This window comes from Calypte anna, chromosome 4 (genome assembly GCF_003957555.1).
Source record: "Calypte anna isolate BGI_N300 chromosome 4, bCalAnn1_v1.p, whole genome shotgun sequence".
Taxonomy (NCBI): Eukaryota; Metazoa; Chordata; class Aves; order Apodiformes; family Trochilidae; genus Calypte; species Calypte anna.
Window position 1 is genome coordinate 17605510 of NC_044247.1, and position 11471 is coordinate 17616980.

The 11471-nt window shown below is 43.8% G+C and overlaps 1 protein-coding gene across 3 annotated transcripts in view; it reads left to right on the plus strand.

Moving 5' to 3' along the window:
• The window catches only part of LOC103534188 (vascular endothelial growth factor receptor kdr-like), a 121893-nt gene that overhangs the window by 39238 nt on the left and 71184 nt on the right, over positions 1 to 11471 (plus strand). For all 3 annotated transcript variants that reach the window (XM_008500122.2, XM_030449394.1, XM_030449395.1), the window contains exon 4: positions 8967 to 9094. In XM_008500122.2, the coding sequence (XP_008498344.1) occupies positions 8967 to 9094 (128 nt within the window). The remainder of the gene's footprint in view (positions 1 to 8966; positions 9095 to 11471) is intronic.

The window sequence follows — 11471 nt, forward strand, 5'->3', positions numbered from 1 at the left end:
TTTCCAGTCAGCAATTCAGCTGCTTGTGTTTCACCACCTCAGTGCTACTGTGAATTAGGAATGGAGCAGGCTTGAGGGAATGATTTGTTTCCATACATTGGTCTTCAACAGTGATGTTGTAGGAACACAGTGTAGTCAGAAGATGCCCTGCAGAGAATGCAAGTTCTGACTTCTTTTAAATTTCATATGGAAACCATGGAGCATGAGCTCTGCAGGACTGAACCACAGTGCAGTCCTGCCAGGACTCCAGAGCACAAGAACTGGAAATCAGATTTGAAGCAAGACAGTCTTTTATATGGGAGCACAAGTCCTGTTAAGGTTGTTCTGTAGGAAAAAGGGGGCTGCATGCAAGTAGCTTGTCCTGACAGAGCATGCATCTCACTGCATGTCAGCTTTAGCAGCAAGGTGTCCCTTTAGAAGAGTAGGAGCTCTCCCGTGCTATTGCATAGGTGAGGTGGAACAAGTACTGCATCAGGCTGGAGTGCAACATCAGCTACATTCTTTTCTTTATCTAACAGTACAGCCCAGAGATGTGAAGCCCCATCTTCTTCAAACCTTACCCTCCAAGAGAAATCTAAAGAGGATGGAAGTGCGTGAAAACACTCCTCCACATGAGATCATATTTTGGTTCTGATATTCTTTGAAGCTGTTTTCTGCCTCCTTAATTCTCTTGACAGTTCACAGAGATAATCTGAATGTGAAAAGCAGAATACAGGGCCAGGGGGACAGCCCTGACTTGGGCTTTGGCTTGCCTTGCAGAAGATATTCCCGGTGAGAACAGAGTTGGAGCTGCATTTCTTCTTTAATGCTGGAGACACCGAGACAGCCACACTTGCTGCCAGACACTCAGCAAGCTGAGATAGGCAAATGCTGTCCTGTCTGCTCTGTGTGGAGCCCAGCAGATAAGCTGGCTGTCTCACACAGACTGGTGGAAGGGTCTGGCACCATGGGCTAGTTAACAGTGTTTAGAGCCAGATGATATGAGAATACAGGCTATGTCACTGTGCAGGACCCTCTCTGTTCTTCCTCAAGTGTTAGGGGCTGGATCCAAAGGAAAAGAAAGACACTTTCCATTCTGAATCAAGACTTGAGTGTCTTCCAATCATATGCTGAAGAGTCACTTTTTAAGTGGAGAAACCTTCTAAGATACGATGATGAGTGAGCAGCATAAGCTTCTGGCACTAAGTCAGTGACAGGACTTGACATTCCATCAGGAAGAGGTAACAATCCCCCCCTTTTAGTGATAGTTTCAACATGAAAGCTTGGCAACAAAAAAACCCACACACACATTTCCTCCACTTCTTCCTTCCCATTTCTTGTCCACTCAGTAGTTGCTGAGCCTTACCCAAGGTTTGCAGCTAATGTAGGAGACCTGTTCTTAATGATAGGCCTTCAGGAAAAGCTGATGAATGCTTTCTACAAAGTCAATGACTGCCTAAAATCTAGTGCTCTTCTGACACTTGGGATATAATTCCGGCCAAAGGATGAAGAATTGTTGGGTTTGAGTTATTTTGGGGGTTTTGTGTGTGTGTGTGGTTTTGGGGGGTTTTTTGTTTGGTTGGTTTGGTTTTGATTTTTTTTTTTAAATAAATCTTTCCACATTGGCTTTTATTTGTTTGGCAGTGAGAAGCATCTTGTTTCCACAAGTTCTGAATTAACACTTTTTAAAGTTACGTTTTTCTCTACAAATATTCCTGTGTTTCTGACAGCAATCTCCAGAGGAAGAATGCATTTCATTTGACCAGAACAGAATGCTTCATGTTGACTCAGAATGGCTTCTGGGGGTTTTACAGTCACTTTTGTTTTTCCTGAAGAGAAAATATCCTGCTCTCTGTTTAATCCAAACATTCCCCCACCAGTTCTTTTCACTGACCAGCCAAACTTAAGCTGAAGTCCTTTATTTTCAGAGATCCAGTTTCAAAACAAGTAACTTTATAGCAGTTACTCCTGTGCCTGCAAGAAACGTGGATGGGCAACTAGGAGGAATACAGTAGATTAGGCAACTTCCTTGTCAGTCTTTCTAAAATACTGTGATCCAAGTGCCACTTAACTAATAATGATCCTATTAATGTAAAGAACATACTATAATCCTCCTCTCAGTGTTACTGACCTTGATGAACTTCATGGGTTTTGTGGCAAAACAATAATTTAAAGAACCTGTGAAACTGGCCAGGCTTCCCAGCTAAGGTATGACTGACTGAAGAAAATAAATAGTGAAGGCAAAAGAATTCTCTATAGCAGAAGCAAAGTCAGAAACAAAAAAAGGAATGTTCAGGAATTTCATGGACATGTACAACCATGGATGACTGTCCTCAAAGGCCATTTAGTGCTTTTCATCTCTGTGGGATGATGGATGGTACGTGAAGGCAGAGGTGATGTTCTCCCCACAGCTTTAGATATGACACAAATATCATGAGACAAATTGCCATCATAGTGTATGAAATGAGCAGAAAGGAAAAGCAGTCAAAATCCTGCACAAAATCCTGTGTCTTAGGAAGATGTTTTGAAAACTCAGTCAGGTGACACAATGCAGTAAAGAGCTGTGGGAGAGAGCTGAAGTCTACAATGTGCTGAGGTCCCAGGGTGCAGTGCTGAGGGCTTTCAAGTCCCTCAGCTTCATCAGCTGGCACGACAGGATCATGAGCCCTCTGGAGAACAGGATTCAACTGGCAAGTGAGCATGACATAAATACAGGCTTCCATCACTTCCTGGTAGATAGTCACCTATATGGCAGATAACACTGAACAAAAGAACAGATGTCACTGGAAGGCAAAGGAGTCCCATATCTGTTTTTGCATGCTGTCACTGCAGAGGCCTGAAGAGGGAACTGCATGTTCCCCAGGCAACTGCTATTACACCACCAAGTTGAAAGAGACTCTCCCCAAGCTCATCTCAAGCAGCAATTAATCTCCTTCTAGATAGAAGAAGAATTTAAACATGAAGGGCTTCACTGAAGGCAAACAATGTTCTTGTAGGCACTTGACCTTTGAGTTGCTTTTGTGCACGGCATGCTTGATTCTGCCTGGCTCTGTCCCTGTGCCTGGACCACAGGCCCCCTTCCCTGCTGCCTCTGCTTCCTTCGCTTTGCTGTTTGTGTTCCCTCTTGAGCTGTGCTGGGTAAACAGTAACACCCTGGCCTGGCTGCAGTTTCCTGCAAACTTCCACTGACCTGGAGAGCTAGACAGCCAGTCTGAGACCAAAGGGAAGGGGCCTTTCCCTTGCCTTGGAGCTGGTGCTGCAGCTGATAAGTCCCTAATGTGTTACAGCACTTGACTTTCTTCCCATATAATGAGCTCTGCAGCCCATGGTAAATTATTCTTTTTAATTATCCTAGGGGAATTGATGGGTGTTTCTTTATGAGTAAGACTGATAGGGCATATTACCTTCCCAACTCATGAGGACCAGATGTGCCAAGCTAGAAGGAAATACCCTGTTTTCATAAAGTGCTTCTTCACAGAGAATTTTTCCCCCGAGTTCAGTGCTGGTAACTGCAGAGAGGACACCACCTGCATTTCCCATGCCACAGCTCTCCAAATTTCAGCAGCGGAGTGCAATTGATTTACACCATCTGGAATTAGAGATCTTCCTTGAGGCTTAGGTTATCATTTTAAAAGAATAAGTGACCCTGTCCCTTTTGTTTCAAGAAGTTCTGCCTGAGAGACTTTTTTTACAAGGAGTTAGCTGATTGCTGATTAACGTAAGGTGGTGAACACATCTGTAAAGCTGGCAGTGACACTCCTGATGTTGCAGCAGATCATTTCTCCATGCCACAGTCAGTCTGAATACTTAGGAGTTTCATGAGGGATTCAGCTTTTTGTCTGCACAAAGCATAACAAAGGTATCAGCTGGCAGCTGATTAGTTCCCTATTCACTATTTATTTGTCATTTTGTTAAGATCCAAAGCTGAGCCATTTTATATTTACTTATCTCTAAAGTGAACAGTTTAGCTGCCTGGAAAGTGCTCCTGCTTAGAGCATCTTCCCAATGCAAGTGGGGCTGGCTGGCTCCTGCTTTCTCAGAGCAGCTGGAGTGAAGCTCAAGCAGACTGCAGGACACACAGAGGTTGGCCCTGTACTCTGTGTGCTGGTATTCCTTAGTGTTTGGTATTTTTCCTTTTGCAGAGTTTTACAATTAGGGAGGAAAATACCCCTTGCCTCAATGATGTACCCAGTGTTATTTAGCGCTTGACCTTCCCCTGCAACTGCTTTTTCCTTTCTTTCCAAGGTCAGTTTCCACTGATGACCAAAGTGTAGCCCTAACTTCATGTTTAACCTCTCATGTCTCTCATTTAACCTCTGCAACCAGCTGCCACACCAGCATCTTCACTTTAGGAATTACTACACTGACCCACACAGGTATCCCACACCACTTCAAAGCTCCAATACTGCAGCCTGAAATAGGAAGGAAGAGAGGTAGACAGAGAACCCTCTTCAGACTAAGGCTATAAATTGGATAAAGCACGGAGATAATACAAATTATAGCCACCTGCTTGCTGCACAGGGCTATAACAAACTTCCCTTATTGCACTAACGAGAAAGACTCATAAAATATAAAACCTTTTTCTCTATTTTTTCAAACCAGAGTGAGAATAATGCCCACGAGACCCAACATCTACCAGAGATTAACAATCACTTGCAGCTCAAGCCATCTTCTCCTTTCCCAGCCCAATTTTTACAACCCAGAAACTATCATTGCCTGTTGTTAATTGCACAGTGATTTTCAAACACTATCTGGATTTCCAACACTGACAGTAGAAGGGCAGATTTATATATTTTGGCTTCCAATTCAGAATATGTAATTCTAGCTACTGGCAAGACATATGGCTGCTCAGGTGCAGGCTGCTATTAAAAATCAATTAGGAATGAAATACAACTTCTGTCATATACACTGCAAAGTCAGGCTCCCTGTTTTGGTGTTCTGCAGTAGTTTAATATCACCAAGATGAGTATCTGTCCTATTTACAGCTACAAATGTAGATGATTTTTAGGTCTACAGTGATTCTGAAAATTTGACAGAGGTCAGTCTTGGAGGCAGGGAGAGATGACAGAGGAGAAGGGGGTTAAATAATTATTTTGTTCCTTGAACAGGAAATATTTTTGAGAAACTTTATTCTGCTTGACTCATTTTGGTCATTGCATAATTCAATCTTTTCTGTCATATTAGGAGTATTTAACTTTTGCTTAGATGCCTTCTTTTGATTTATATTACTTTTTTAAACAAACAGTACTATTCTGAAATTCTCTCTAAAAATATTGGCACAAATATATTTAAATTCAGTGTTTCCAACTTTTCAGTCAAAACAATTAGTCAAAATTTGATCCAGATTTATGAACAGTTTGGTATCAAGAAGCTCCTTTTTTTCACAGCAAGTTTCCTCTTGGCCTGTTGTCTTGTCCTGTCCCCTTGTCACACAGCACATTAGTTTCTCTGTTTTTCTCCACAAGACTACAAATAGATATGAATACACTTCTCTTGCCACTTAGTTCCACTCTCACTGTTTGTTGCAAATGCACAAATCCCTACCTTCTGTGCTTTTTTCCTATGGGAAATAATCCAAGGATTTTCTTTTATTAATATAGGGTCTTATTTTAAGTAGAAAGGCATTCCACCACTTGCATAAGTTTTAAAACTGGCTATAAAAATATCATCACACTTGATACCACCAAATAGCTGGAGAACAAGACTGCAGAGACATTAAGCAGCACTAACGCCCAGGGACAAACACTAAACACATTTTTTTAATGTGACTCTGCCAGAAGAATTCAGCAGACCTGTTGGGAAAGTGCAGGAGACACTGGACTGAGTATGAATATTTTCTATTAGTTTTAGGGACTGGAACAGCTACAAAGTTGTGCTCCAGAGATCAGGTTTCTCAGCTCAGTGCTTGATTAGAACCAGTGCCTGCCTAACCAGGCAGTTGATGTGTATCTGAAACTTCCTAAATGTGGGGAGATTACAGGTCTAATTTTTAAATTCCAGTTAATGTCTCTCAGAAAAATGTGTCCTTGCACTGCCCTTACTCCAAGGAACACGGTGTTTATAGACCAACCCAGTCAGCATAAACCAATAGCATGACATAAAAGGTGAGGTGAAATGCCATTATTAGAAATGATAGGCATCACCCAGATTTCTCCTCTTTTTGTTTTACTGCCTGATGTTCAGGCTGCCAAACAGCTCCTTTTCCCCATCCATCTCTTGTCCTTGCACAGTGACCCACGTGTCTTTTGTGAAGCACCAGCACAGCATATGTGACCTTCCTGATACACACAAGGAACACCAACCAACACCTGCTCTGGGCATGATGAAGCACACAGTACATTTTGTCCACTAAGAATTCTCTTTCCAGTTCTTGGAGCTAAAACTAAGCTATCAAAAAATAACAAAGACAACAGTCCCACTCTCCTGCCTTAATGCTTTTCACCTTTCATGTTTTTGAGAATGAAATGGGTTTGGGTTGGGGAACAAAGCAGCTCCAACTGCACCAAACTAATTCTTTGAAGATTAATTTCAAGTGACAAAACTTATGTCATTCTATAACCTTCTTTAAACAAAGATTGTTGTAATTAACCAGGAAACATACACTGGTATCCCCAAATGAATGACCTGTTCCCAGATGACATACCAGTCATGGGAAACTAAAAACAAAGCACACGACAAAAACCCACTCTGCTTTCCTTTGGCAGGGGAATTGTGAGCAACAAAATCCAAATCTCACACTCCAAGTTCAAATTGTTCTGCAGGTGACCAACAAGCAGAGTTCTATCACTGATATGTAAAACACTTGAGGTCCAGAAAAATTCAGCACATATAAGCACTTCACTTACTTTTTAGTAACAGATCCTCCAGCATGGAACACAGGAGATCAGCATGATACAGTAATGCAAGGATTAACGGGAAGAATCACTAGTTTTACCTCAACAAACTTCCACTGGGCCTTTCTGCAATCGCAGAGCAGCTGCCACACCACCTTTAGATGCACAACGCATTTGGGCAGCAGGATTGGGGCCAACTGGCCCGGCGCAGTGGTGCTGGACGAAGCCAGTCGCCCCGTTTGGGCTCTTATGGACAGCCTGTGGCTTTGATATCCACCAATATCGCCCTTTATCAACCTTTCTCGACGAAGCTCTCGCCGCCTGAGGCAAACCCGAGACAACGCCTCACACCCAGGGGCTCTCAGGCGGGACGGGCTGCACACGGCCCGAGAGCTGCACACAGCCACGGCGCTGCACACGGCCCGGGTGCTGTCCAGCGCAGCGCGCCTGAAGCGGCCGCTCCCCTGCCTCAGAGGGTCAGCAACAGCACCCGCTCTGCTCCCCTTACCTCACACCGCTCCCCTCACCCTGCTCTGCTCCCCTTACCTCACACCGCTCCCCTCACCCTGCTCTGCTCCCCTCACCTCACTCTGCTCCCCTCACCCTGCTCTGCTCCCCTTACCTCACACCGCTCCCCTCACCTCACACCGCTCCCCTCACCTCACTCTGCTCCCCTCACCTCACACCGCTCCCCTCACCCTGCTCTGCTCCCCTCACCTCACTCTGCTCCCCTCACCTCACACCGCTCCCCTCACCCTGCTCTGCTCCCCTTACCTCACACCGCTCCCCTCACCTCACACCGCTTCCCTCACCCTGGTCTGCTCCCCTCACCTCACTCTGCTCCCTGCACCTCACACTGCTCCCCTCATCTTGCTCTGCTCCCCTCACCCCTCTCTGCTCCCCTCACCCCGCTCCTCTCCCCTCGCTCTGCTCCTCTCTCCTGACCTCTCTCCTCACCTCTCTCCTCACCTCACTCCACTCCCCTCATCTCCTCTCCCCTCATTTCACTCCTCTCCCCTCACCTTGCTCCTTTCCTCTCACCCAGCTCCATCGCCAGCCCCTCGGTTGTGGGGAGCAGGAGGGCTCCCCAAGATCTAGAGGTAGTGTTGCCATCCTGATTTGGTAGTGTGGGCTTTTGAATAGATTTGTACAAAGATGTGCCATTCTGGGGAGTTTCTGGATAGACTGTAGAGTTACATTCAGTGAGAAATAAGTAATAAATTTTTTCTTTCTATAAAAGAAAAAAAAATCCCTTTAAGTACATTAGAAATATGAAAGGAAACATGAAATGGGGATACAAGGGTAGCTCAGGAAGTACATTAATGATCTTCATCAAGAAGGACACTTTTCTCGTTATACAGCATTGGAGAACTTGTTGCCTACACTATAGGTGTTTCCCTTTTCCAGAGACATAAATGTTTGGCCATTGTTGAAGTTTGTTTCCTGATCCACAGTGATGGAAGTCTCAGCCCTGGCTGACTGCACTCATTACCAATAGAGCCCACTTGGGATTAGTTAAGCATTCTTTCAAAAGCTGATTTTCATTTCCTCATAGCACTCATTCCTACAGTTCCCCAACCACATGACTAAGTTACTTCATCATTAGGTTATACAGATTATTCTTGCCTAGCCTCGAATGTCATGGCTCTACATTGCCTTTTTACATGCTTTCAGCAGTATTCTAGAGATTCTCATTTACAGAAAGAAGCTTTTTTCTTTCAGAAGATTTACCTTAACTGCTATAAACCTATTGTAACACTTAACTGCTGTGGCATTCAGGCATTCTGTGGTATAGTATCACCTATGAAATAAATACAGAGCACTGGGGAAAGAACAAAGTCTGTGCTATGAAGACGTGAGGAGCTGATATAACTTCATCTTCAGAGATGGGGAATGGATAAGAAAAGGAGTTTTTATAAGACTGCACTGCAAAACTTGTAAAATAGAGTCAGGAATGGGGTCTTCCAATTCTTGGTCATGAGCTGTAATCCCTACGTGACACTGGCAGTTTTAAACAAGCAAGGTGTGACTGGATGTCTTGTCACACGCTACAGTGAGCCTTCCATGGGCAGTTAGGTGCTCAGATTACAGTGCCCTTCTGCTCACTGATCAGCAAAGGAGCAGTTTTGCAAATCAATGCTTTTTTCCCTACAGACTACAGAAATCCATTTGTGGAGATCCACCCGGAACATCCTGAAATAATCTTCATCCTAGATGCTAAGAAAACGGTTGTTGTCCCTTGCCGGGTCACCTCACCAGATATCAGACCTAAGCTTACCCAGGTAAGTGACCATTCCAGAGAAATTCAGTCAGTTCAGAGGTCTGGGCTGCCAACACAATGGGTAAAAATACAAAATAAAATGTATGCAACTATGTAAGGTTCAAAAGGAAGAATGTATCAAAAGCACTGCAAATACAGAAGCATAGTCCTGCTTTTGCAATATATTACCATTGAACTGTGTGCAAGGGCATTTTGGGGAATAACCTAAGTTTATCACATATTTTTCTCATCTTGTGGCTTGATTTTCCTCCATGATTTGGCAAAGATATATGACAAGGCACTATTTTTGTTCAAATATTTTGCATAACACCTGGCTATTAGCTATCTTCATGAAAACCTTGGACCTTCTCAGAACAGTTGCCCATTTTTGCTGGATTTCATGAATATAAACCCAGTTTCAACCTTTGGAATAAATAACTATAGCATCCATGCCTTCAGCAGCACTTACATCTGAACTTCAGCCTTGTGGCGTGGTCTGTGGAGGCCAAGGCCAGTTTGTATAATAAAAATGGAAAGGTAAGGAAGGTTCTGGGGCTTCCTCAATGACTGGAGACCCAGTCACTTATTTAAAGGGCTTTAGAATTGCTCTATAGAGAACAATTGTTCTGTTCCTGTCACAGAGTGAGGAACAGAACATGGGTCTCTTGGTTCCAATCCCTTTACCATATAGGTTCTGTGCCTTTCCACTCCCCTGTTAGGCTGACTGCTTAAGCTGTGATAAGGGGAACAAGAGCCCATCATCCTTTGCCTCTGACCCCTTTCCACAGCCTGTTCTGGAAGGGCTGCAAGAGATGAGGTCATTCTGCTGGATATGAGAGGGTGATGCTGGTGAGGGGTTTGAGGCCTCTGCTCCTCTTAGGAGTTGGATGTCCTGGTTTTTAGCTGGCTGCTTCTCCTGAGAGGCAGCACGTGAAATCACAGAGCCCTGTGACAGCGCCCAGGCTCCTGCTGACACCAATGGCAACTTTCCAGTAGACGTGCAGAGGGACAGCACTGACCTTATTGCTTTAGCAGATCTCTATTTTTAAATTTTGTCAGAAGGGATTAAAAGCAAGGGAATAAGACTTCTGTCCAGTTATAGCTTATCACTTTAGCTTGGATAAGTGTTATCACCTTCTCCTCCTTGGCTATAAAAATGAAACATTCCCATCTTATTTTAGCCTACTTTGTCCAAATTCATTGCTGAAGTACTGCTGCTGGCTTTGGCACAGTCAACGTGAGCATGAAAGTGGCCTTGGAACCTTGACCAAGCAGACCTCCACTTTTATTCCCTTCTTTATATGCAGCCTTGCTCTCCCGTTTGCCAACTAAATCTTCTCATGGTAATTTCTTCAAACACAAACTGAAGTCCTTTACTGTGCTGCAAGCTGCTGCTGGAGTGAAATCTCCACTGAAATCTCCCTTTGAGTTTGCGAAGAAAATGATCCTCCAAAAGATTTTTCCCCTTCAAGGGTGAGCAGCTGAACTGCAGGGCAGGCAGGCAGATATTGAGTGCTTCTCCCCAGAGGAGCCCTCCTGAGGCTGAGAGCTGCGTAAGGGGATGTGCTTGGGAGGTGTGTGCTGGCAGCCCTGGGAGCCATCTACGGAAAGTCAGGGCTTGTTTTGCCCTGTCTGGGAATTTCATTGCTGTGTGGAGCCAAGGTGGCGGCTTCCCGTGCAAAGAGGAAGCAGGGCGGGAGAGGGGTGGAGGTAAGGATGGGGGAGGAGAGGTGAATAAAGCCATCAGACAAATTTAGAACATCCTCTCCTTCCAAGTTTCATCTCCAATAGACAACTCACTTCAAAGGGAGGAAAGCCACTGTGATTTCCTTCAAGCAGCATTGACGGTTTTTGTTTGATTGTTTAAATAGATATTTTTTAGTATTTTATGAAGATGTTTAATATGTGTGTAGTGTTGAAAAGGGCCTCCTGCGTCGGGTTATTTTTTCTTTCCCTTTTCCCTAGCCATCAGGGAGCAGAGCTGCCAAACCATGAAGTTCAGCTTTATCACATTTTATTATTCTTGTAGAAAATGTACTTTTTTCCACTATAAATTAAGTTCCTTATGTTACCATTATACTTTAAAATCATCGCACTCTCTGGCCTTTAAATATGTATGGAGAAAGGTACCTCTTGCTAATACTAAGCAGATCCCAGCTGACTGTACCTATAATTTTTGTTATTAATAAACCCATGCTAAGAAACACAATTCAAACTTTTATTTTGCTTACCCTGATTTTCATTCTGGGCAAAAAAAAGCATTTTCAGTTTTTTCAGATCTGTCTAGCCACTGAAGTGACTCCATGTGCATTTGTCACTTATAGATTTGACCTTCATGGGTGCTAAAGCATGACTGTCAGGTCTCAAAACTCTTTCTGGGATTTTCCTGAATTTTTCTA